The sequence below is a fragment of the Buteo buteo genome, chromosome 16, assembly GCF_964188355.1.
Source record: "Buteo buteo chromosome 16, bButBut1.hap1.1, whole genome shotgun sequence".
NCBI classification, from domain to species: Eukaryota; Metazoa; Chordata; class Aves; order Accipitriformes; family Accipitridae; genus Buteo; species Buteo buteo.
The window spans coordinates 5,071,817-5,099,299 of record NC_134186.1 but is presented as its reverse complement, the minus strand read 5'-3'; the positions used below and the strand labels follow the sequence as shown (position 1 = coordinate 5,099,299).

The 27,483-nt window shown below is 46.8% G+C and overlaps 1 protein-coding gene across 13 annotated transcripts in view; it reads right to left on the bottom strand.

Moving 5' to 3' along the window:
* The window catches only part of PHACTR4 (phosphatase and actin regulator 4), a 68,631-nt gene that overhangs the window by 3,137 nt on the left and 38,011 nt on the right, over positions 1-27,483 (bottom strand). For 10 of the 13 annotated variants that reach the window (XM_075047604.1, XM_075047605.1, XM_075047606.1 and 7 more), the window contains 9 exons: positions 11,986-12,162; positions 11,461-11,541; positions 8,132-8,296; positions 7,642-8,001; positions 3,684-4,260; positions 2,766-2,989; positions 2,163-2,313; positions 1,465-1,520; positions 652-713 (listed from right to left, as the gene is read on the bottom strand). In XM_075047604.1, the coding sequence (XP_074903705.1) occupies positions 652-713; positions 1,465-1,520; positions 2,163-2,313; positions 2,766-2,989; positions 3,684-4,260; positions 7,642-8,001; positions 8,132-8,296; positions 11,461-11,541; positions 11,986-12,162 (1,853 nt within the window). Of the gene's footprint in view, positions 1-651; positions 714-1,464; positions 1,521-2,162; positions 2,314-2,765; positions 2,990-3,683; positions 4,261-7,641; positions 8,002-8,131; positions 8,297-11,460; positions 11,542-11,985; positions 12,163-20,514; positions 20,837-27,483 lie in introns of those variants that run through there. The other 3 variants (XM_075047603.1, XM_075047616.1, XM_075047617.1) reach the window with 3 other exon arrangements.

The following is a 27,483-nucleotide window of genomic DNA, read 5'->3' as shown; positions in this document are numbered from 1 at the left end:
ATGTAATCTTGTTTGGATCACAAGGCCAGGCTAGGGCAGAACCAAGGCCACATTGCCAAGGAGAAGGAAGACACTGAGGGGTTGGGGAACAGCCATTACAAGGGTGAGCCCTGTGTGACACCCCTAAACCAAGCAAGCCCATTCCCCACTTCAGCAATGGCAACCCTCACATTTCAGACCCACAGGCCCTTGGGAAGTTTTTCCCAGCCATGAGTAACAGCCACAGGTAACTTGGATGTAATAGCTAAAAGCAGCTGTTGCTCTGCTCAGCTTCTCCCACACTGCTGTTACTTTAGAAATAGGTTTTAGGTAGCCTGGTGTGAAAGTCGTGGCCACTGAAGTACTGTGTTAAAGCAGCCAGGCCAGCACCAGCAAACCTTTCAAGTGCCAGGTGCCAAATTTAGTTCTCATCTAGCTTGTTATGCTTGATGCCAGCTCAGATCCATCACTGACAAACATGGCTGCAGTGCCAACGGCTCACTGTTGATGACAGTCCACGTTCCAAAGTCACTGCAGTCAGAGGGCACTGGGGACACTTACACAATAGCCCCGTGACTTCACCCACAGCAAGGTACCTACGATGTGCTCATAGCCACCACCATCCCCGACAGCTCTGCCAGATGGCGATCACAGCACGGAGGCCAGCAGTACCTTTCTGGTGAGCCTGCGTTTGATCTCTCGCTTCTCAGCTTGACGGTCAGCTTCATTTTTCGCTGCCAAGGGAAAAAATAAATTTTTCCTGTAAGCATCACAGGCTTTGAAAAGTGCTTTCTGGACCCGAACAAAGGAGAGGATCGAGCTATATCAGATTATCCACATATCTGAAAGCTCACTGTAGCATGTCTGCACTTATTACAGGCAAAGAGTGCAGTCCAACTCCACTTTGCAGATTGCTCCTCCCCAAAGCTATTATACAAATAGTTTAAAGAGAATAACAGCACAGATAAATATTTTAAATGGAAACTTCCTGAACTGACATTTCCCTTTCCTCAAGATGTTTATTTAAAACTTTTGCAGAGCAAGGTATGGCCAACAGAAACACCATTGACTGAGCCATGAACTGCTGCTTTTTGGATCATGCAATACAATGCTGTAATGTCTGGACCACAAATAAAAGTCCAGCCCAAACAAAAACACCTTTAACAGTCCGTGCTGCGTAACATCAGAGTCTTAACCAGTTCATATACTTTTCCCTGAGGTGTCAGGCAGGGGACAAGTAGCCTTTCTATAATATGATGCTTTGAACTGTATTGCTTGGTACCACTGCTAAGGTCCGATTTTATCCAGAGCCGGTTTCTGATGGTAACAAAGTACTAGGAAAAAACAGTGGAACTGCTTTACTACAGCAATATAACCAAAGCACAGTCCTCCATCACTACACTTCAAGCAGATTCCAGGTATGCCTGGACTAAGATGTTAAAGGCAAACTTTATTACTTAGGACCACTAGAGAAGCATTACTCACGCTGAAGTATGTTCCTCTGCTCCAGTTCTTCTGCTGTCGGTCTCTGACTCAGTCGCCTAAAGAAAAGCATGACAAGTGCATAATGTTTTATCTGGTCATTCATCAGCAGGCAATGAAGAATACAACTGCTTGGTTCCAGTGCACTGGTAAGCCTCTTCAAAACCCCTCATTCACTAATGGAGGGAGATCACTGCTGCCCTGTTTTGCACTCTCCTCCACTCCAACAGCTGTTCACCCACAGGCAGAGGTTAGGAAAGTGCTACGGCCTCTCAAAACCTCACAGACAACTTTGCAGAAAGCTCAAGCAGATAGCAGAGCCTGGACTAGCAGCAGCCCCAGCTTAATCCATCACCTAATGCATCTGCACTCAGCCTGCATCTATCCACGTCTTTATACGCCATCCGTATTTTACAGCAGTAACATTTCTGTAGTCCCTGAGATTTTCCCATCCCAGTCCATTCAGTCTCTGGAAACAGAGGCCTGTCAGGGGATACTGCTCAACTCCAGGAGGAACTTCCAACTTTTACAACCGAGGAGGAAAAGCAACACTTAGCCTCCCAGCCCTGACCCAGCAGCAGTGCCCAACCACCCATCATATCCAGCACAGGCTGCTTAGACAAGGCAAGCGCTTTGTCCGATCCCACCCTCACACGCTGTGCCAATGGCTCCAACGTAAGACCCTCCTCCATTCTTCATACCTGATCAGCGTTGTCCCAATCTGGTGCCGAATTTCGTTCCACTCCTCCTTGCTCTTCCGAGGGAATACAATCTTCTCCTCCTGCGGTGCGGTTGTGTTCCCCAGCTTTATAGCTAGCGTGTCTTTCCTCTTCACTTTGTTAGCCAGCGTGCCTGTGGGGAGGAAGAGCAACGGGATGCGACTGAAGACTGCAGTGCCTGAGCACTGTGATATGAGCCACGTGCCCCTGGCAGTTGTGCTCTCCCCTGGGGCTTGCTTTCCAAACTCTGCACTACAGCTCCAGAGCTAGTCACTACAGTAACAGCCAGCATTCCTGCGCGATGCCCACATGCTCACCTAATGCTATCCCACCTGAAGGGGTGGGACAGCACAATCTGTTGCAGGAGTCATCTGCAACTGGAGGGGGTGCATCTCAGCAGATGAGCATACAGGTTTGGCTGTAGAGCCTTTGAAAAAGCGAGGAAGAGGACATGTGGTACATCATGAAACCAAGAACCAGCTGCTTTGAAGCACTGTGTGAACCAGCTCTTTGATCCAGATCTCAATACAGCCAGCCATGAGTTCAGCAGAGAAAAAAAAGCCAGCTGCAATGTCAAAGCCTTACTGTTATGGCTTTCATCTTCTTCCTCATCCTCATCATCTCTGTACAGGATGGGCCCCTCCGAGTCAGAGTCGCTCATCCCTTCATCTCCTTCCTGCTCCTCTGGCAGGACCTGAGGTACCAGTTTTGGGATGACTGTGACAGATGGCACATCTCCAATATACACACGAGGGCCTGAATTCTGCTCCTCTTCCTGGTCATCTTCTTCCTCTTCCTCATCGTCTGGACTAACGAGAAGCACACTATTACATCTCAATGCATGTCACGGGCTGGGGAATACCCCTGAGATCAACACCTTGTTAGGTCTCCTCAACCCACAGAAGGCAGGTCTACAGGTAGCGCAGGAACCAGAGATGCAATCCTGCACCGTCCCCTCTCTCCAAAGCACAGGGAGCTCTGGCAGAGGAAATGCCAGAGGCAGGTTCTTTGCAGAACCAAACAGCCCTCTCAGTCCCCTATTTTGGGACTTGCAGGTTCAACTCTGTTATAATACAAGACAGACTTTTTCTCACTTCTGTTTTGCAAAATGAATGGCTAAGGAAGGGCACAAATGGAAGAAATCCAGGACCTTGTTTTGTCTTGGTGCAATTAAAGACAGGCCAGGCCTGGATTCCTGGCATCAGCCTGTGCTTGTAGTCTGCAACCCACTTCCCTTTGTGAGCAATAAAATCCCAGAAACAGGGTTAATTTCACGGGGAAGATGCACAGGCCCCCTCTAAGAGGCTGAAACACAGATTCAGCCAACAGGCAAAAAGGGTTGTAGGCTGTTGCAAAAACCAGCAAAGAAGCCAGCCCTGCCCACAGCCCTCCTCACCACCACAGCCTCGCAGAGGCAGGGAGTACACCACCAACACGTCAGAGCCCAGTGTGACCCACGCCACTGCGAGGTGTTTACTGCACGCATGTACAGGAGGTACTCACACTTTCAGCATCTCGATGGTGACAGGCAGGGACCTCGTCCTGCCCAGGGTGCCATTGTCTTCTCCAAAGCCATCGTTCTCGAAGAGCAGCGAGTGAGCCCTGTGTGACCCATCGGCAGGCGGGGTGACAGGCAGAGGACTGGCCAGAGCCTGCTGGATACGGATGTGCAATGGGATCTGGGGCAGGCGAGGCAGCACGTGAGGTTCGCCAAACCCTTGCTCTGCCGTCCTCTTTGACACTTCCAAGGACCTGAAGTCTTCAGGAGGAGGAGTCTCTTTGGGTAGGTCCAGGGAGCGTGGAGGGTCCAAGACAGGGGTGGAAGCAGGCAAGGGCATGCGCGGAGGTTCAGGGGGTATGTGCGTGGGCAGCGGCGGTGAAGGCGAGGGTGGTGGGTAAGCAGAAGTCATGTGCATCGGTATCAGTGCGGGGCGGTTAGCTGTCACTGTCCTGTCATTCGGGGGCTTGGAAGTGATAGCTGCCTCTGACGTGTTGTTAGGGAGGAGACCTCTCTTTGGCGGGAGAGGAGGGGAAGGCTTGGACAAGCCTGTACCACTGTTCATTGCTTGAGAAAGTTCAGCTGAAAATAAAAACCAGAAAAGCCACTAAGTTTAACCGGGCATTTTCCAGATACCCTTCACCAGTGTGGAATAAGCATGGCCAAAGCACTCAGAGCCTTGGACCAAGCAATGTCTGCTGCTTTTCTACTAGAACATCGTGCCAGAAATAACCAGGTTGCAAGCCTCTAGTTTGTCCTTCCTGCAGCAAAGGTAAGACAGGAGAGCAGCCAGAAACAAGCAGGCTGGGAGACGTCTGTGCATCCTGCTGCTTTGGAGAGCGAAAAACAGCACCAGCCCTCAAGTGACAGCAGATGGAGCTCACCCAGATCAGTGCGCTGCCTCAGCCAAGAAATGCAGGTATGTAGGGCACTTTATGGCTATATTTACAGCATTAGTTTGCAAAGGAATCTGAGGCATCCCAGACTCCAGTTGTGTTAACAGCTCCCTTGCACATCAGAAAACTATTTGGGAATTCTCACTCAGTGGCAAAAGTCAGCAGAACTGCAAGCAGCAATGTGCTCTCCCCATTTCCATTCATCTGCCAGACCCAGCCCAAGAACACCTTGCTGCCAGCAGCTCCTGCCTGTTTCAGGATGAGGTTCTGCTCTACTCCCTCTGCACTCTGTTCCTTAAGCCCCATATAAACTTCTCTGCAACTACAAAATAACTAGTAAAACTTCCAAAAATACCTAAGAGCCTTGAGTCTACATAGACTTTACCTGCTCTTGTGATGGAAGAGAGAGGTGGAAGAGAAACAGAAACCATGTCATATCATGGAAAATGCCTGCAGCAGGCAGTCTCAGGTTCCTCAAACACCCCTCGGTTCCTAAGGAAGAAGCTGCACCAGCAAAAACTGCTCTTGCTTTAGGAGTTTGTAGCCTTTAACATTCAAGTATCAATGGCTTCTTGGGCTTGGCAAGGTTTTGCCCACCTGCTTGAAGAGGATCAGATTTACTGCACATTTCACCTGGGGCGGGTGATGGTCACAGCAGAGGCCCCAGCAAGGAGCTGGGAGGAATCCGCAGTACCAGACACCACAAGAGGGTGCTGCAAGCGGTGAGTGTTTCACCGAGATAAGGCTGCATAACTGGAGAGAGGTGGGCACATTTTTGGGATGTTTAGCATTTTCAGACTTTCCCCTTGTAGATTAAGGGCCAGATCGTGCAAGACACCGAGTGCCCTCAGCTCCCATCAACTTCAGCCCAGAGGGATTCCAGTATCTCCTCAGCAGTGCTTGAAGCCTGACAGGACCAGGCTCGAGTCACCTTTGGGTAGTAATAGATTTTGAAAGGAACCAAGTAGCTGGCAGAAGGAAGAGACAAAGAAGGGCTGGGTGCCCTTCTCAGAGCATCCTCCCCAGCCAGCCTGTCTCCCTTCAGTGCAATAAACCCAGTACACCAACTGGCACAACCTCTTGTGACATGCCACCGTGGCCAGATCCAGTGCTCTAGCACAGGCTACAGTAAGTGAGGACAGCACCATTTGCCCTGCTTGCTTTTTCAAGCTGATGCTGATTAAATTCCCACTCCCCAAAAGTGTTTTGGAAGCCTTATTTTCAGCTGCTGCATCAGAACTGCTCAGAGAATGAATATAAGGGAACATCTCCACAAGGGAGCAAAGGGGCGATCTGCACATTAACAGTCCTCCCCTGCCTTAGGTTATAATAGCAGCACAGAAGCACACACATGCCCGAGTCAGAGCATGCATCAAAGACCTGTGGAGAGCTCATGAAGCCAATTCCACTGCTGTTGTTTATCCACAGCAACAAAACAAGGCTCACACAGCAATGACTGCACGCATGCCACAGTTACAGCTCCACCGTGCCGGATGCATGGCCAGGCAGAGAGCTGCAAAGTCTCTCTCTGCATCTGCATTCTCATCCAGGAGACAAAAGAGGGTCTGGCTGCTCTCCTCTCCTCCACACCCCTGCAGCCACAGGTGCACTGAGCCCAGCCCCGTATTGTTGGAGAGAGGCAGGTTGCGTCTGAACATAGGTTTGATAGACTGCTGTCTTCAGCCACATTTTTTGTTCCACAAGTACCTCCTGCAATTAGCGCTGGGGCATTTCAAATACCATCTGTGATGCGTGCCAGCAGCTTAAAGAAAACAAGAAAGTATTTCATCAAGTGCTCAGGCATGGTCAGACTAATCAAGCTGGTCTGGCATACAGGAGTGTTTAATACCGTATCGAGGTCACTTGCAAAACCTGCTAGAGCAAGGAGAAGCTCCAAGCAGAACAGAGATGTAGTTTGTACTGAAAGCAGTGGCCCAGGCTCCTTCAAACGGTAACTTGCACACGATCTAAGATTTTACCACTGCCTCCCAAACCACACCTGGGTAACGCCTCCAGTTTCTGTGATAAGCACAGATCTGTCTGATCGATCTTGCCAGGAACCTCCTTCCTGACCTGTACTAGCCTCTGCTAATCCAAGCCAAAGATTAGCAGGTGGTCTGTGCAGTATGAACAGGCCATCGACTGATGGAAGGTTGTCTCATTTACTCCAGCAATGTTGCATCTTTAAGACCTCTAAAATTCCTAAAGAGAGCAGGGACTCATTCAGCTTTAAGAAACTCTTGCCAGATCTTCTGCTTAGAAAAGTTACAGAGAGAAAAACATTTAATTCTTTAAGTGGGAAGATTCAGCTCAAATTACGGTTGAGCTGATTTATCCATGGGACAACACTTAATGACATGACTAATATGGCAATACCCTAGCCACAGACCTTTGAGAAGGTGCCTGAATGTAACCAGGAAAGTCTGAATTATCCCTGCCAGCTCCTGGCCTCTCTGCACTAAGTGGAAACCACACAGCCCAGCAGTGACAGCCATTACAGACATTGTTTCATTGTTTGGTGTAATGTGGATTTTTTTGGTGGTTTGGGTTTGGTTGGGTTTTTTTTTTTGCAAAGACCAGCTGAAAGCATCAATTCTCACTGACCATAGTCTCACAAAGCAAAACTCTCATACACCATCCACCAATCCCAGCTGTCCCTGTCCATAGCTGAATCCCAGCCCTCAGTGAAGCATCAACATGCAAAGATACTGTCTTACAGTTGACAGAGAAATGCCTTCCCCTCTCTCTTACAGCACCCTGACTCCTGCCAAAAGCAGGAGGGATTCCCTCCTGCAGGTAGCTGTTGGAAACACGCACGTCTGACAAATTGGATGGCTCATGGCAGAAGACTCCATTAATTACCTTGTTCTCAGTACATGTGTGCCCTGGCTAAACACTGGCAGATCTCCTGAGTCCAAACTGGACTGTATTCAGGAAAGATGGTCATCATCATCATTCATGATACAACATTTGCTACATCATACATCCCTTAAGAAGGGAAGAGACTCTCAGAACAAGGGCTCCAGAACATCCCAGGGTACAAAAAACAGCTTATGGAGGCACTTACCTATTACCGAGTTGCTATTTCTGTTGACAGGTTTGGGAGGAGGGACGGGAGGCTGTTTGGCAGCAGCTGTGCTGGTTGTACTTGTGGGAGCAGTAGTGTTGGCACTGGCAAGAGCAGGGGGCAGAGTCCTGGGGGCTGGGGAAGGGGCAGCTGTGGAATTGACTGTCTTTGCTGCAACAGGGACTGTGGTGGAGGGTGCAGTTTTTGCAGTGCTGCTGGCAGGCGTTGGATCCTTTGCCTGCACTTCATTTGTCTCCTGGGAAGTGGAGGGAGGTCTTTTTGGAGGAAGCAGAGGCTGTCTGGGAACATATGGCTCCTGAGGTGGTTCCAGTTCAGGCCCAGAGTGGCTGCTGGAGGAGCCTGCAAAGTGAGACAGCTGGGTTTAAGAGACTGGAGGACCCAGAGCGGGGTGGGAGGAATCAGATGAGAATTCAAAACTGGTCCTGGGAGAATCTGAAGCAATTGATTTTGCACACATCTGGTTTCTTACCCTGCCTTTTCTTTGGTTCCTCAGCTGGAGCAGGCTTCCTAAGGCTAGGTGGCTTTGTGGCCTCTTCCTCCTGGCTGGCCAGGTTACAAACCCCGGGACCGCCGATTGGGACTGTATGGCCATTTTTCAGTGCAGGTGAGTTCAGCTTGTCTGATTCTTCACCATCTGCAAGGGGATGGGAAGGGAAAGAAGCAAACAGAAAATACTCAGAAAGCAGGAGACAGATGAGATATGGCTGAGCTGACTGAACCACCATCGATCCACACCAACTTCTCTCTGGCTTCTGAAACAGCTGGTCTTCAGTCTACCATCTGCAGAGGAGTGCACAGCAACACCAACTAGTTGAAGCTGAGAGCCCTTGATTTCATTATCAACGAGCAAAACAGTACAGCACTGTATCCCATCAAGTGTTTTTCTTCAGCAGCCTCTTAATCTACCACCTTGTTTAGAAAGAATGCTACTGCATTTAGGACTAGTATGCCCAATGCTGTGCCACAGCCCAAGAAAGCTGCAATTGCAGTTAAAAGCCTCCAGCAGCTTCTGTATCTACCCACCATTACACAGCATTCACAAATTCTCTGCTGCAATAAAAATTCCAACACTAGCCAAGTAATCTACTGGACATGCAATAATAGATTTTGACAAAGTCTTAAAATTAAGTTGAAGCACCTCTATTTTCCTTCTGCTTCTACCCTGAATTTTGCGCAAAACCCACTGCTCTACCCAAAATATCCCATAACAAGGCATATTTCCTCAATTTTTACCTTTGTTTTAATCAGATGTAATAATACATCTCCAGAATCTGATTTAGTTCCTCTTGACTATTTCTGCTTTTACAGATTCTAGCATGGAGTTTCCCAAATGTTAGAAGCAAGACCTCTTTTGGAAAAAAAAAAATCCTTTTTTCAGCCCATGCTTTTGGGGAGCAGTTAAAGCCCTAGTCACAATGAGGAAATACTCAACCGTTCTCTGCCTCTGTAATTGCCCTGACAGGACAAACTCTTCATAATATTATTCCCAAATCAGATTTAGCATCCAGTCTAATGGGACATGCCCATTTTAACTGCTTTCCAACTCAAGAAAACTTGAATTGATACATCACCAATTTGATTAAAAATCCTTAGCATTTTCAGCCTACCATCTCTCAAGCAATTGCAGTGTATGGCACCATGGGCCACCCAGGTGTCAGACCTCAGCATGCTCTGGTGCTCTGATTTTTTTGTTATTTATTCCACAGCCCTCTTCACCTCTCCTCTCCCTCCCAAGGTATTACCTCCCCTCCCCTAACCTGGCATTATTCAGAAGCCAAAAGCAAAGATGCCAAGAAGCCAAAAGTTCCCCAGGCTTTCTTTTCTGCAAAAAATAGCCTTGGTTCCTGAGAGGGGATGGAAGACTGTGCTGCCTCACTTGCTTAGCTGTCCTTCCCTGAAACGCAGGAAGTACAGACAGCACCAAGAGGGAGTTTCCTCCCCAGCCAGGGCTGAAACTCAAGAGGTGAGCCAGAGCTTTTTATAGCAGCAATTGCCTCTGGCTAGCTGAAGTTTTCAGCAAGGGAGATAGGAACAGTATGATCTAGCTTTCCTTACCACTCAAACCTTGCATGCCCTTCTCTGGCAGGGAGCTGCAACACATGCAGAATGCTCCTGATGGCCTTTTCACACCACCTTACTCTCAACTTCAGTTCCAGTGACCTCCTTCAAGGTCAAGACAGTCCAACACTATCTTCTTTCCCTCCTGTGAGCCCAGCACAACCTGCTGACAGCCAGTCCAGACAGCAGCAGGGCCTCCTCTCCCAGCTGCATGGGGTTTGAAAGCCTCCACTATACCTCTTCCCTACCTCCTCACTTGCTTGTCTCAAAGGGTTTCCAGCACTTTTTCCCCTAAGAACTTGCCTAAGAAAATTAACTGAGCTTGTAAGAGCAGGTTTTAAAATTGCAAGCAAATACAATAACCTACCGCCCCCATCTTATGACTGCCCAAGTGTCTTAAACTCATAGAAAGGATTAAGATAATGCACCTTCTAATCTAACCCTCCTGACAATACTGACTGCTCCCTCATACCTTGGGTTTGCACTTTGTCCAGATTATAGCCATCTTCTGCTTCTTAAGCCAGATCAGATGACTCAAAGCAGAAAATAATTCCAGCTCTTAGCCACGCTTCTGTTACATCCTTACAGTTCGGAAGATCTCTCCTCTGTCATCTCTAGTTGGAAGTTTGTTACCCAAAGCTTTTGATCTCTCTTCCACAGTTTCATCCTGTGACCTCATAAACTTTTGTACCCCAGTGAACTCTTCCACCAGCCCAGCTTTTACAGCCTCGGGTAGCTGTAGATAGCTTTCATTTCAGCGTAGCTGCAAACAGCTGTGTTAGGACTTTACCTCTCAGTTTTGCTTTCAGTGGTTTGGTCTGAAAACCACCTTTTCACCCCCACTTTTCCACTCTGCGTCGTTCTTAGAAGAACCCTGAAATTTGCATTAGGTTAAGGCTGCCTCTGCAGTATGTCTTTTGAGGTGCAATTAGACATTGCTCTAAGCCAAAGACCATGCTGCCACCCAGAAAGGTGGGCTGCTATCCCACCACAAGTTCCTGCCCCCTCCCTTGTACCCACATCACCCAACATGCAGCCAGGTGACTAGATGATGATCTGGCTGAGGAGTTATTTTGGCAGGGTAGCCCCAACTCAGAGACATCAGGGATGATAGAAAAGGGGTAAGACTTCTTTGACAGCAGCGCAAGTTTCAATAAGCTTAGCTGTGACTACTGTGACACCATACCATGAAGCATCTCATCTATAACTCTTTAAGGAAATGCCCTACCCAGGCAGCTCAAAAGTCATCAATTGGTTTCTTTTTCCAAGCCTAAGGCCTTCGAACCTGAGCTCCGAGGTCAGCACCTCTCCCGCAGCGGTTAGAGTGCAGTCTGGAGTGTGATCAGAACGAGCCAGAGATGGCAAGTGCAAGTGTGACAGAGGAGCTTAGCAGGACAAGACAAGGTGGCTGGAGCAGGACACGTACAAGAGGGACAGGATAGGAAGTGACACACAGAACACCCCTCCCCGCTGGCAGCAGACAGGAAGATGTCCAAGACAGGCATTGCACTTTCTTAGCAACACCTTCCTCACTGAACAGGCTGCCTTCCTTGCCAGGTGCAAAAGTCAGACAAGAGACCAGATTGAAAAGGGCAGGACAAACAGACAGGAACCACATTAGCAAAGAGCCCTGAAATTTGTCTCCCGAAAAAGAATGGCTGCAAGGGTGAGGTTTTGCCAGAAGAAGATCAGCTACACAGAACACAGACAGGAGGAGGAGAAGTTCATTTGCAGACTCACCCTGCTCAGAGTCTTCCAACAGAACCCCTCTTTTTACCAGCTCCTCTCTTGGCTTTCGCATAGAAATCTTTCGTTCTAAAACTGATATTAAATTGAAAAAGAGCACTCAGAAAACAGGGTAAGCTGGAAGTTCAAGAAGATACTTTTTTAAAGGGATCCTCTGGAGGAAATAAAAGGGCTTCAAATTTCACTGTTTTTTGCATGGATTAAGAGGAGGGAGGAGGGACTGCACGTTCAGGCCTGCACTTCATACTAGATTGGTGATTGTGGAGCAAACCCTCCCTCCCCACAGCTGCTTGGGGAGGTTCCTTGCAAGAAAGGAATTTATTTGTCTGAAACTACTGCTCCATGGCAAGGTGTTTCTGGAGAGATTGCAGGTGCCAGCCCATCACCAAAGTCACATTTTGGTTCTTACATGTCTCAGCACTCTGGCTCGTGACAGCAAGCCCTTCTCACTAGCCAGACGGCTAATGGCAGTTTTCCCAAGTGGAAGAAGGGACTCCCACCCAGCCCCAATTACTCTACCTTCTGAAGTCTCCTTAAATTTGTCACTGCTTTTCTTTTTCCTCCACTTCCAGGGTTTGAAGATCTTGCCAAAGCTTGAAAACTTGCTTTTCCTCTTTGTAGGTGGCGTGGTGTCACCGGATTCCAAAACGTCTACCCCCATACCGGCATCAGTTGGGGGGTGATCCACCTCTTCAGCTGCACAGAAAAGAATAAAGAAGTCACCTTCGTGCTGCAGATAGCAGCTGCCACCTCCCACCAGCCTGCCCCCTGCACACTGGGAAACGGTGGCGCACGTTCATGCAAAGAAGGTAGCAAGACTCCATGCCTTCACGTAACCCGTCAGCATTTCACATTAGCTTAGGGAGACAAGAGTGGGGTTTCCAATGTTAACAGTGCAAAGAGTAACCGATAAGAGGCTTTCTAATGAAACAAGGATTAGTTTAAATTTGCAGTGTCACAGCTTTGCCCAAGGAACACAAATCACTGCTGCAGTTTCTCATCTTCAGCTGGAAGCAACTGGTGCTAGACACAAGTAATTACATGAACACAAATACCTTCCAGACTGCAGAGCCAACTTTCATGACTGTGTACACACACTGAAATTACCAGACCCATTACAACAGCTGTATGTGCTAGAACTTAGCCTCTCCGATTTTTCCTTCTATAAATAAGGCCAGCAAAGCCAGCCAAGAGCAACAACTACACAGGAAAGCAACACAATACAGGCCTGCGCTCCACCTACTGTACTTGAAGTCTCTGGAGAGCAACACAAGAAGGACACGGAGCTGGGAAGGGACACGCAAAAAAAAACCCCAACTTGCTACAACAAAAAAAGCTCATAAAGAAACAACTTGCAAAGCAGAACCAGAGCACGCAACGCTAAGCTGGTGACTATCAATTCTGGCTTGCCTGGTGTTGCTGTTTTCTGGGTATTTGATGAAACATAAGGGAACACTTACAATCAGCAGAATCTAGCAATGCCTGCAAAAAAATAAAAATCAGAGCGCACACAACCTAAGTGAAGCCAGCTGGTGGCCTACTTCGTGGTCTTAATTTACAGACCAAGAATCCCTTGGCTTCAGCACTGCAAAAGACAGGAGCACCCAAGCTGCGTTGCAGAACTCCGTGAAAACACGCAATATCGAGAACAGAGCCTCGAGACTTCCTACAGTCCTACAACACAGCCCTGCCAAACACCGCATACCGCAGGCTGAGGTGCCGTGTTACAAATTGCACTTGCGCGTCTTAATTTTGAGCCTCTAAGTCAAATGTTCTGGAGTTTGCAAGCCTTCTGGGATCACAAAAGGCCTTTTAGTCAACTTCAGACAAGCCTGCATGACGTGCCTGCAGAAAAGACAATACCCCGTAGGCCACGCAGAAAGTTCAGCCAAGAATCCCATCTCCTGAGGCTAAGAGATTGGGAAAGGAATTTTAGGGGAAAGCCATTTTGCACATAGGACAAAGGGCTAATAATGTATCTGGTGTATGCTACAAATATCCACCAAGGATACAGACCCAGATGTGAAAAAGCAGACTCCCGTCAACATGGGGAAGAGCAGGTTCAGGACAGGGAAAAAAAAAACCAAACGGGGAAAAAATGAGTTGTTTGTTGGAGCTCTATCTGGAACCCTGTAGTGCTGCCTAGCATAATATTTTAGACCCCAGGAAGCGTCAAGCTTGGGGAGCGGCAGCCACAGGCTCCTGAGCAGCCTCAGACCAGCTGGGCTGGGGACAGGCTGTCACAGTGCGAGACTGCAAGACAATTGGACCTCAGTTTTCAGTCTGAGCACAAATGAAATGGAAGATCACTGAATAATAGGGAAGAGAAGAGCAACAGAGACCATGTTAGCAGCACAAGGGAAACCAGAGAGTATTTCAGTAGGAGGATCTAGATCACCCACAAGAAGTGCAGACTAACCAAATGATGGAGGAAGAGGAAAGCCAGCCCAGGACTCCGGTTTACCGAGAGGCTGGAGTGGCAAGGAAGTGCCACTGTGCTAACGAGCAGGAAAAAAGGCTTTTCAAAGCTATTGTGGCGATTTCAGACTTTACTTAAATTGCATGACCCTTCCAGTTTTGTACAGGTATCTCTCCTCTCACTCATGGGACTCCGGATTTCACACAGTGGTGGCTGATGGGGTTTTTCTGTTTGGTGGTTCGTTGTTTTAGGTTTTGTTTTTTTTTTTAATATCAGCCCCCTAACAGAAAGCTCACTCAGTACCAGTGAAAAGCTGATGCCAGCCAACATTTATTTGAAAAAGCAAGATCAGTTCAGCATCTGAGCTGCTTAAAAAAAATCTGGCTTCATAACAGGAGAGAAATTGGGTGGAAAGTAACATACAAGATGTCAGCACCGATCTGTGATTTTCTGCCACTCTATTCTATGATTTTCTGCTGGGAGGGAGGCAGGCAGTGGGGACAAAAAAAAAAGACACTTCAGGCTCCCAGAAACCCAAGAGGAATTGTCTAGATGTTTAGAGTCACTTTCTTCAGAGACTAGAACATTAGCCCTGGAGTTGTACATGTAGTTTTAAAAAGCAGTATTCACTTTGTTCAACAGAGCGTTCCCAAAGTTTACCAGGCAGGCAAGACCGCTTGTCAGGCACAATCTGTGGACCAAATTTGGATCCCAAGTGCCACACGCAAAGGCATTTCCCTCACCTTTCCAAGGAGCAGTGACAGCGCTGAAGGCAGTTGTACCGAGCTCACTTCATGAATATCCCTTCCCTGAATTGCTCTTAGGAATGTAACTTATGTGCTGTTTGCCACCCAAGGTGTCAGAGTGCTGTACTAAGCAAAATAAGTTATGAAAAGAAAACTCAACCATCAGGTCCACAGATTAATGAACAGAGACCTCAGCAAGCTGTGATGTCTCCATTTCCAATTAGAGGGAGAACGACAAGCATTCCCCCGCAACAGTCACCTCCAAGCAGCTACGGAGGAACAGTGGACATGAAAGGATGAGCCGAAACTGCAGGAGGCACGCGATATCCCCAAAGCAGGAGCAGCAAAAAGCAGGGAGGGTGGGGGAGAGCCCACATGCGAGTTTTACTCCAGGCAGAAGAACCTCTTTCAGCAGCTTCTGCAGTCCAGGTCTGGCTGTTGAATCAAATACCATCTCAGGGTGGAGTTTCACACCAGGTGCCTGACTGCCATTAATTACAATCATGCAGGTTAATCCAAAAGCTAGGTTTCACAATGACATTCAGCATCAATATCTAATAACTCAGTTTTTGCTTCTCTGCCATGTGACTTCATCAGCCATGCTACCAACTGCTTGTAGGCTAGTGCTGTGCATCAGGTCTTGTCCAACATGAAAACGCTTGGTTTTGCTGTTTTTATAATCAGTTCGATGTCTAAAAACAGCCACACAAGAGGGGGAGACAGGCATACCAGGTACCCCTTCACAGCATAAAACCACAGTCCAAATAATTTTCACCATCCCTTTTGCTCTGTGCAGAATAAAACTTGATACATGTTACTAAACAATGTGAACATCCTGAGACCACTACAGCCCACTGGGCAATACTGATGCCGTGAAAGCAATTTCCCTACCCAATACAAAATGGGATTCATTTTTTCCAGTTCTGCAGCACAGGCTGCTCACAGAAGAGCTTGCAATGCCCTTCCACGGCACTCTTCCTTTTACCATCCATAATTACCACATGGACATAGACATTTAAAACAGTCTGTTGTGATGCAATTATGAATTACATTTACTGCTAATTAGCAGGTGGATCAGCAGCTGTAGGTGTGCTTTACTGATCTGTATTTTAAATAACCTCATTGTTCAGTGATTGTTCACATTAGATAGTGTTCATACTCCCTTGGAAAAGGACCGTCCTCTCCATTCACAGCCCATTTCCAGCTCAAATTTCCATGAAATGGCGCAGAGAGGACATTTCTTGCCCAAGCCGCCTTCACTGTGAAGGAAGCCTCAGCAAGGTGGATTCTCTGTGCCTCCTCTTGCTCTGCTCTACGAGGTACAGGAGGGTCCCTAAGCCACTTTGCAACGCAAGGCAGAAACCCCTCCTTACCCGAGTCATGCACTCAAAACTGCTAAGGAACCACAGCGCAATGCTTGAGGAAAGAAACCGGGCAAAAAAGAGACGAACCGCACTTTTAAGTGAAGGGTGAGAAGCGTCAGAGAGCTGATGGCCTTGCCCAACCTGTCCCTTGCTCAGCACTGCAGCTGTTTACTTGCATGGCAAGTCTGTGCCCAAGAGACCAGCCTCACCTTCCTCACTGCGGTCCCAGGCTGGAAAAACCATTTAAAATTTATGTAAAAGTTTAAATGAGGTCATGCAGGTGAACCCAGGGGAGTCCTCATTAGAAGGTCAAGAGCTTTTCCAATAAGCAGGTCCCTAATGTGCCCCCATGCCAAAGCACGACCTCGTTTAACCTTTCTGCAAGAATGACATGAAGTACCCACTTCAGAAGAGTGACCCTGAAGTAGGGAGAGCCCCACAGAGCCCACCCTGACACCACCACGCCATGCCTAACGCACTGCCCTGCAACACAGCCCCATTTGAGAAAAGCTCCAGAATAAAGCACCTATTGCAACTTCAGCACATTGCCCCAGGCAAGCGTGGGTGATTCTCCTGGAGTAGATGGCCTGGAGCACTCAACCTGCCATGCCTCCGACAGACCCCCAGGACCCAGCAGGGTCTGGGAAGGGAGCTATGCCCTGGTTGCTATCTCCCAGCTTCCCTACCAGAGCCTGCTGCCATTTCAGATCTTCTCTCTGAAACACTTAACATGTCCTGATCCTGTTCCATCAAAACAAGCAGGTGAATTTGAGCTGTTTAAACAGCAGATTTGTGTTAACCCAAAATGTTTAGACTGAAATAGTCTAGGGAAACGTCACAAAATTGGCACAGCCTGGAGACACAAGGCGGCAGAAAGCTCCAGCAGTGCCAAGCAGCTAGGGATGCAATTCTCCATCAGTACGCCTGGCCAGCTGGTCTTTCAAACCCTCCCCCTGCAGACTGCTACACACATTTACACTCAAGTCTTGCCATTAAGATGCAGGCAGAAAAAAGGTCTTCTCCCACTGCACCTTGTGTTAGGTACAAACTGTTGTGCAAGAACATGGGTGGTGTTGAGCTACTGCTGTAATGTTTTTTTCCAGAGAAGAGAAACCCTTTCTGTGCAAGAAGCTGGAGACTTGCAGTTGGTCTCCAAGCTCGTCACGCAGTCAGCAAGTGGCTGCGGTGCTGCATGTGTCATCTGCTCCCAAAGCTTTTGTCGGGCTTGGGGCTGCTATTCCTATTAAAGACGGTAACGCTTTCACTTCTACCACTACTCTCAATCGGTCAAACCAGCAGAGCCAGGATCCATGGGGTCAATTAAAAACGCCATACATGAATCCCACATGTGTTCACACCATTGCCATGCACGCACAACAGCAAGCAGCTATCTAGCTGACCTTTAGGAAATACCACAATACAAATGTAACGGTTTAATGGTCACACCATGGTCCAAGCAAGGAAAAGCCATCACATGAGCAGATATAGTTAACCCCCTTCAGAGATCAAGCCCCAGAATACCTTTTTGTACAGCAATGCACCACCAGCCTAGTAAAAGGCACAGCAGAGACTTCAGGTACCAACATGAACAAACAAAAAGTTTTTCTTTCATTAAGGATCATCTCTCATAGGGAAGATACCTGCAACAGTACATGAGATAGCAGGACCTCTGATGCATAGTATTAAAAAAAAAAAGTTGAACCAAGCTGCATCTAGCGTAGGTGATTGCAGAATTAGTTCTGGTGAATTTTTAAACCATTTTAACTTGGGCCACACACCATCAAAAACCAGCATGGCTACGGAGAAGTTTTGGTTTTAACTGGCACACCATTACATAAGCAAAAAATCACTTCAAGATCCAAGTTAGAGACCCTAACAAAGCAAGACTGAAGGCTGTGAAGAAATCAAAGAATTGCATCCCAGACGCTGACAATTCATATTATATTGCTATAAGCCTGGGAGGGAAACTACTGATTGCCAGTGTTCATGAAGAAAATGGCACAATCCTTTAAGGATGAAGGGTCAGTGAGCCCCAGGACAGGACTGCAGACTGAAGCTGTTAGGAAAAGACTGAGAACATGCTGCTTTTCTCCCTGAAATATCTCTGCAGACATCCAAGAGTTGGTAGAGCAGACTAACTCCAAAAGAAGATGCGTCTCACCACTGTCTGCACTACAACCGGCTCTTTGCCCCAGTCCTTTGCAGAGATGTAAGATTCGGTAAATTCTATCTTCATTAAGAGACATCCTCACAAAGGAAACGAGAAAGCATCAGTATTTTACTTTGTAACCAGACTTGCATAGCGTGTAAACCATGAGCTTGAGCCCGATTCTTTCCATCTGCAAACCATAGTTCACCCAGAACCTGATCCACTTCTTATCGTAGTAGTTACTACAGGATTTCCACAAATCCCAGGAGTTTCTCTTCATAAGGAGCTCACTGGGCATTTCTGTCTCACAGTCATAGCCTCAAGGCTCACATCCAGACAGAACTGCAGCAGTGAGACTGTGCTACAGCAAAAGACAGTGTAAACACTTAGCTGAGAGCTAAAAAGCACTCAGACAAATTAGGCACTTCAATGCCACAGCAGCAACTCTGAACACTTCTGCTTAATCACCTTTATTTTCCTACGTTAGGCACACACCTGAAGTTCTGCTATCACACAAGCCCAGAAGGTGCATCAGGAACTTTTGCTGAGAATGTGGCTGCTCATTATACACTTAATCTCACTGTACCTTCAGAAGCGTGTTTTGCAGTACAGCTTGGACCTAAGGCTACAGTGGGACCGACTGCTTCGCAACATCGAGCCTGCACTGGCTAACACTGTGGGACTGCAACAAACCCTCCCGTTGCCAAAACAGTGTTGATGCACAGACTGGAGAATAGTTCAGCTCCCTTGTCTTCGCCAGGCAGAGCAGTTAAGGATCCAAAAAGCTTTCAAGCAAACAGCTACAACTCAAAAAGCAAACAAAGGCTCTTTTGAGGGAAATGCTGTTAAGGTTAAAGTATCAAAAAAGCGCTTTAGGTAAATGTTTTTAAGCTTCCTATAACAGCTTTAAAAACCATGTACATTTCCTGAATGGTCCAGGGAAGACATGAATCCTGACCTCAAAGCAATAAAAGGCTGTGGTCACAAAACTGCCTCAAATAGTCCCAGCCCTCAGCTTCCCTGTTTTTTGTACGTTTCTCATCACCATAACCTTCACAAGACCTTTCTTTTCAACAGCATCCTGCCAAAGTTAATGCAAGAACCATCTCTTCAAGTTCACAATTTATTCAGTAGGAACTATGCAAGCTGTGCAATGAAAAAAGACTTCAGATAGCAAATGACCAGCTGAAGAAACACCAGGTCTGCTGGACTCCACTCTCCGGCAAAGGACAATGTCATTGCACCAAGTGAGCCCCCGCTCCCCTGAAAATTACCACCAACTCTGGTACTTGATGAGAGAAAGAAAAGAGCCCAAGACTGAACAGGTCAGCTTCTAACAGCACATAAATCCAAGGAGAAGATGCTGTTAATCTCCATTGACAGTACGAAGACAACTGAAGTTTTACTTCTCCCTTCCACTCTTTCAATACCACTTATTTTTAGCAGCTCTTGAACAAGACTAGCTGGAGTGAACTGGGGGTGGGTAAGAGAGAATCACTGGTTTAATCTGAGCCCTAAAAATACTTGGTAGGTGTAAAGTTATAAAAGTGAAAAAGAATGAAAAAAAAAAATCTGTATCTCAGGGAGCTCTCCATGTGCAAATGTCAAGGGTTTCTCTAAAAACCAGATAATTCCACTGTACAGATGAGAGTAAGCAACTCAGCCCAGACAGCTGACAGCAAGTCTGTATGAGATAAAAGGGAACAGCATGATGCATAAAGTCTCCTCTTATAGTGAGTATATCGCAGTCCCAGCACTGGGAACAGCACCTAAGACAGAGACCTGGAAATAACACTGACCTACACGCAGTGTTCTGGAAGCAGTGCTACTTCCAGGACTAAAGCAAGGTTGTGTTTGCTACAGTCTGCCAGTTACTCATACCTCACAGAGTAGAGAGAGAAAACAAGCAGGAAGGTCACTGCCAAGCCCCTTCTCCCCCAAAAACTACTATAGCTGCCCCAAAAAGCTGGGTGACATTACACACAAGGAGGTAGCTCTGGGCAGCTTTGGTCTGGTCAGACTATCGGGGCTGGCTCCTATGCCATTCAGGTGAATTTACCACTGTCCAAGTGCTTTGCAAAGCTAGCGTCCCTGAACCTGGCCACGCAAGACAGAGGCTACCCCTAAAAACGGCAGCTCAGAGCCTGCCTGAAGATCAGCAGAACGTGTTGCACAGCGATTGCATGTGACATGAGTAAGAGAAAGGAAGGAAATGGAGTTATTTCTCTGGCTTCTCTTCCCAGCTACCAAGCTGGGCGCAGGTTACACAAGCCCCACATTCCACTCCTCCCAACTCCTCCGTTTCACCTGCAATCCTGCCCTGCCGCAGCCCCAAAGTTTCCTCCATCTCCCTTGCCCTCCATTACTCACCAAAAGCAGCTGGATTTACCGGTCTCGAGAAGTGCGGCTGCCCCATTAAATTCTTTTTTAAGCAGCTCTCCGGGAGGAGGCAGGAGAGGGAGAGAGGAAAAAAAGTCTACCCTGAGAGAGCACTTTAGTCCTTTAAAATTATAAATCCACCCTTCGGACTGGGAAAGAGCCTGGCGCGCGAGGCGGCTGCCAACTCTCAGGCAACCACATGGGTGTCCGACAGTCCAGCGCAGGTCCTGTTCTCCCTGTACCCCATGGCCGGGCACTTGATTCTCATAAATAGGCGGCCGTGCCAGCTCCCTTCACGCAGGAATGCCTGTCATTCCAGAGCAGAGCAGGCTAGGGCCGAAGCTCAGGAAGGGGAGGAGACAGCCAGCCACGCTCCAGCCACTTAGCTGCATAATCCAAATCATCAACACCCCTCGCTCCTTCCTCGCATCAAGTTTAGCAAGAATGGAGAAAAGCTGGGAGCGAGGAGAGGGGGAGACCGGCGTGTTTTGCTCAAGGAAGGGCTTGGAGAAACCATGCATACCAATACACGGAGGGGTTTCACCTCCCAAAAAGGATCAAGGAGGTAATAACGTACCTGAGCCTGCAAAATACAAACCAAGGCGGTCATGAATGAGAAAGCATGGTACTCTAACTGTTGTAGGAGCTGCACTATCCTAAGAGTAAAGGGAATTTCAAAAAGAGTGCCTGAGCTGATACATATCTATCCAGACATATAATAATAAAAATACAATTTCATAGCAATTCCTCTCTCCACTAAAGTTACCAGGAAGAAGATAGGGGCAGGGAATGTGTCTTCTCGTTTAACTGAAATTTAACAAAGGAAAATTTAAATTTAACGTGGAAAGTAAGAGTTTATTTTTCATTTGTGTGTCACATCTTGATAGGTAAGGTAACAAATGTGCCCTCCCAACATTTGCATCACAACAAAGATCTCCAGAGTTTAAATATGTCCACTTGGATTCTTTTTCATAAAAATTTGCGTTAGGACTTCAGTGAACCTACAGATCATTTCCTGCCCCTGTACCCCACAGAGGACTGGGAAAACCTTTAAAGATCAAGAAGCTTAATCTTAACTCAAGGGAAAAGGAAAAACAATTTTCAAAAACATACAGGAATGTGCTGCGGCATCACACCAGTGACTAATCAGGAACCTGAACCCATCTGACACATCCAGGTTTGCTCTCTCCCACTGTAGGAATGGCTGTAGGAAAAAGCAGTTTTAAGCACACCAAGATTTGCTGCAGCCCTCGAGGTCCCTGTCCTTGTCAGGACAGCAGCCACAGTGCTTCAATATCGCTGAATATTACTCAGGCAGCCAGGAAGAGTTCAGGACAAGCTCACTACTGCAGCAGTCCCAATAGTAAAAATCTTCTATTCTGGGAAACAACAAAATCCAGATTGTCATTTTGGGCTGGTGCAGCTGGGAACAATCAATGCTGCACATTAGTCAGACACCCAAAGCGAACGCCCGCTTCACAGCGGCAGAGATCACCATTCACAGCCGCATGTCGCAGTGGGAGGCAGTTTTGCAGCCAACACATCCCAGGAAAGGGAAGGGGCTAGTTTTGAAATCTAATAAAACTCCACCTCAGCCACAAACACACCTGGAAGACGTTGATGCTCTTGGTTCCTCCACTAACATACTAGACATGCCATCGGACAACTTGCAAATCCATTTCTTTCTTCCAAAGCACAGCTGTAAAAACACAGGAGGAAGCAGGACACCTCTGCACCTTCTCCACCCGCACCAGCACCCTGCTTGTCCTTAACCCCTGCCTGCTGAGCAGACGACCACCATCCCCATGGACAGCAAGAGCACGGCAGCAGGAGCAGGTGGAGGAGCAAGGGATCAGCAGACACGTGGAGGCGGAAGAGCAAATAGCACTCTCCTCCCTCGCGCAGAACATATGGACGTTCCTGAAAGCATTGCTCTTCTCAGCCTCCCACCACCAGACATCTCTGTACTCGGAAGAAGAGCCTGCATTTCTGTCTGGTCAGCCACAGCAGTCAGCTTCCAAGTACTTTTGATTTTCACTGTGGGCAATTAACATACTGATTCACAGGCATGCTCTACCTCATTTAAGAGGCTCTGCTTTGAAACAAAGAAAAAAGCCATTTTAAAGCCATTTAAATATGCTGCCATCTGGCAGGGACCCACAAAGTTTGGAGATAGAGGCTGGAAGACTTCTCCAAGTCTGTAAATCAGCTGTCCAGCTTGGAAGGAGCTCTGGAAAAAATATCCCTGCATCTAGGAATGCTACAGAACGCTAAACACTGCATCTAGACTTGCCTGACTTCCAAGGAGATTAAAGCCACTGCATTTTATATTGCATTTGCTGTGAATTAAGAGTGCACAAAGCTCTGCTGCACAACAGATGACACATGGTAGGCTGTTAAAGCACAGCAGCACAATCATATGCCTGACCCCTTATTTCTACATTAGTAAAACATGAAACGTTAGCTTCAATTTCACTGAAAGAGATTTAAACGAATGCATTTAAATTCACAGCGGCTGCAGTCCAAGAGCACGCACAACAGTTACTCAGGCTCTGGTGCTGCACAGTCACTCGCTAGGCTGTGAAAACACAATCATGCAATAAAGCCCTTTCACATTTCTGTATCATTGATCAGGCCTTACGAACCATCACAAAGAGAATAACAAGACTATTTGGCAAAGGCACTTGTAATAAGGTTTGTACCAGAAGCATTAATATTTGCTTCTGAAACACAGGGCTGTGGTGCTCAAGGTGCAGAGAGATACAAATCTGCATTGCAAATTGTAACTGGCTTTGGACTTCAAACATCCTTTAGGAGTATCAGCCGCAATTCTCTCCTCTTTGGGGTAGAAAGAGCAAAAACTGCACCAGAAAAGGGCTGACAAAACACAGAGAACAGCAGAAATCCAAACCAAAACTAACACCAACATCATTATTTTCATGGTGGACTCCTGGCCAGAAAAACCTGCCAGTCCATCCTTCAGTTCCATCTCTGGAAGGAAAGGTGCAAATTCTGCACCAGCAGACACAACGCAAAAAAAATGTTCCTGTCTCAACTCGAGCCCAAGCACAGAGTGTAAAAGCAGCCATACGTACTGGGCTCTTAAGTAACCCTTTGCATCCATAGTGCTTTGTTTCACAGCTAGGGAAAAATATGGGACAAAGCAATCTGTCCAAGTTCCCCGCCAGCAGCACATGAAGAGCACAGAGCACCGACACTCAGGGTTTAGCACCCCGTCAGGTAAGGCTGCTTCAGCTCTACCAACAAGCAGTGAGACAAAACCTCAGCCCCCATCCAGCTGGACATCTCGGATAAAGGAAAATCCACACTTCAAGTAAGGACAAGTAACAAATGTTCAAAATTCCCATAATAATGCGGAAGGGCCATCTGACAGCAACCAGAAGAAACCAGAGCAAAGCCTTTACTCCTCAGGGACAGGTGAAGACCTTTATGAGAAGGAAGAGCTCGGAATAGCAAAGAGCTTTCTACAGGAAAGCAAAAAGGGATACAGCTGATAGTCCCTTCAATATTTTCTTCTAAAAATGTAGTAACCAAGAAATCCCAGTTACATGAAAATTTTACTGGATTTCAGGAGAGTCAGATAGCCAAAACAAAACAAGATGACTGGTTACAGGCAGTAAACACCCAAGAAGTGGGGTACATCGCTTTCCTCTGAAGTTTCATTTCCTCTCCATCCAGACCAGCATCCCATTAAAAACCCAGCATTCACATGTTAATAGTCTGTTTATATACATTGTAAAAGGAACTCTTCTGGATTGTTTCACTTTAAAATCTAATGAAACCCATAATGAGCACAAATATTAGCTCCTTTAATAAAGACACTGTTGTTCACATTTCAGTTCACACCAACATGAAACACTGCATTCATCTGCTGTGACTCAGACATTTATGTTCCATGATTCAGCCACAGGAACATTAAAAAGGACTCTTGCATTATCCCATCCATGCACACGGAGCTGTCTATTTAAAACCAGTGATACTGGGTGTTTTCCTTTAGAGCCCATCAGCAAAAGACTCCACAGTAGCTACAGGATGTTCAAGGCTCTTTCCTTGCTGGAGATGCACCCACCTGAAACACTAACACAGGCCCACGGTACTATCTTACCAGGAGGGCTGGCAGGGAGAAAAAAAAAAAGTGGCTGCACCATGACTCTGGATGCATTTCACCACAATCTGTTTGCTAGCAATCCTCAGCAGCTTTGGCAGAACAAGGAGAATATGAAAAAAAATATATATATTTAACAGCTCTGGTTACCTACAAAGATGATCATTTCTGGGCTGTGCTCTGAAACAGAGCATGTGGAAGAGTTATTAACTACAACAGCAGACCAAAGGGAAGCAAGTGAGTAGGAAGCCGGGTAGTCAATCTCAAAGGTCACAAGCCAACACAACGTGACGCTCTTCCTTTCTCCTCACATGGTATTAAAAGTCAGCCCGATACCCGGTGTGGAAATGGAAAACGGTTTATTTGTAAGCCAGCTGGTATTGCATTGTTAGGTTCTGTATACTTTAATGAAAGGGCGCTGGTTCGGATGAGACAGAAAAGTGAGGTAACCGCTCCTAAAGCACATGATTTCCTCTGTGCTTCCTGTGACATTTCCAAGAGGGAAACTCCTATTTCCCAGAGCATTCCAGTCCCCTTGTCCCCACCAATTAGTCAGCATGGCGATAGCAGCTGCTCGATCTCAGAAAGCGAAGGGCAGTGGATCTAGCACACCAGGGACTGTCTTGGTGCCACCATGTATGTGCTGGTGGTGGGGAAGGTGACCAACCCATGTCCTACAGCAGCCCAGATGTTGACCAAGACTGAGCACAGCTGGAGGATTGCTCTGGGCTCAGCAGCAGCCTCTGCCAACGAGCTGACTGACAGCACGTTCGGCCTCACGTTTAGGAAGGGAAAATAAAGTTGAGGACATGCTGCTGGAAAGCCTCGTGATCACAGCGGGTGGCTGGAACACGAGGAATCGCTTAATTGTCACAAGGACCAGGCTAAAGAAAATTGCATAGTAAGTCTTGGGGCCAAGAGGATATTAAGGCCAAAATATCCCCCAGCCTTGTTTTCCAGCAGAGGAAGCGCAACTTTCAATGAGAGCACATTTTAGCCAGTACTGAAAAACATATCATCTTCAATGCCTCCTCACCATTCACTATAATTACAACATATGCTAAATATTTTCTTGTTTACTAGTGAGGGAATGCTAAGGAATGTAATCCTGACAAAATTAAAGATTCAGTCACATCTTGGCTAACTTGATCACCGCGATGATTCATGGCTATGCCATCTTGAGGCAAGGAAACCTCCAAAGCTGACAAACTACTTTTTGGAGCACCTTGAAGCAGCATTAAAAGAAACACTGGTGAGAAGCCAAAGAAAGCATGGATATAGGACACATTCCAGCAAAGCATTAGGCATTAGCAAAGCATCAGCATATTCCCAACAGTGAAGCACTCGGAGGCAGGATACCCATCTGCCACTTCCAGCTATATTATTAGGAACACATTAAGCAAAAACAGAGAACAAAATTACATTAATTATTCCATTGTTTAGGGAAGAAACAGGCATGGCATTTAGCTTAACTCTTGTTTAACCCTCTCCCACAGCAAAAACTAAGCTACTCTGAGAAGAACCTATAAAACTGATATCACCTAAGGCTTCCCATTGCAAAACACTGGAGATAAAGCATGACAACACTAACAGAGCTTCACCACAAATCAAAAACATATTCCCCTTCTTTCAAACCAGTACCCAGCATGTGCTTTTAGGACTGGCACAACACAAGTATACAGTGCTCTTCCTAAGCAAGTGGCTGCAGTACAGACACGCTAGACAGTCACGTCCTCCATGTCAACCACCTTACTGGACAAACCTAACTCGCTCAAGACTTTACAGCTTTATACAGACATTATTCAAAATAACCGAGTCCTTTCACAAAGAGGTAAGTCCATCTATGCTACCCATAAAACTGACAGGACAAACTCTGTTAAGCACTACACTGGAGACTGCAAATTAACAGCAGGAATAGCAGTAAATATTAAACCTCTAAAATAAGATTAATTTGAAATTAACAGGCAGAGGTAGCACTATATTTAACTCTAGAAGCTACTCTGCAAGGTAGAGGTCAAGGTCCACAGGCTAGTATCCCTGCTCTGATTCATTAAGAGATTCATGATCCCAAATTTCTCTTCCTACCTCTAATCCTTCAAGATGACAAACTATGTCTTAAGTTGAAAGCCTCTCTGCCCACATGCCAGCTGCAAAGAAAGGCAGCAAGATTCCTCTGTAAAAGTCCTGTTTCCTCTTTTTGACATTTCACAAAAATCTCAGCAAGTGCACTTGCTCTTCATATCTGAAGATGAAACTGCAGCAAAATATTTTAGTATTTCCTCTGCCTCCCTAAAGGGCTCATTGTAGGCACACCGCACCAGTAAGCCAAATTATCCTTCAACACCTAAAGCTCTTCAGGCTGAAGTTACATTTTTTCCAAATTACTGCACAAAGCCAGCCAGTGCCAGGGCATCCTACCATCCTTCACTCACTTGGCTCTGCCCAGGGAGACTTACAAAAGCGCCTTGGTTTAGCTTTTGGGGAACACCCAACTTCCCCACCGCACCTGCTCTGCTTTAATTATTGACTAGGCTAGAAGCTCCTTATTAAAATGCAAGGCAAGTTTGGCACACAATCTCAGCTTCTGATCATCTTGAGCAGATACATTTGGAAGAGAAACCCAAATTCCCTGCCACAGTTCAGGAATTAAAAGAAACGGCAGATAGATTTGGCTTGAGGCACTTAAATTCAGCAAGAAAAAAAATACTTTTTGCACCCGTGCAACTGAAAACTCTCATAAAATTTGAAATTTTAAACCACAACTTTAGATTCACACACAAACATCAGGTTTAAAAGCTTCCTTTCAAACGTACTGTGTTTTTACAAGCCATTTC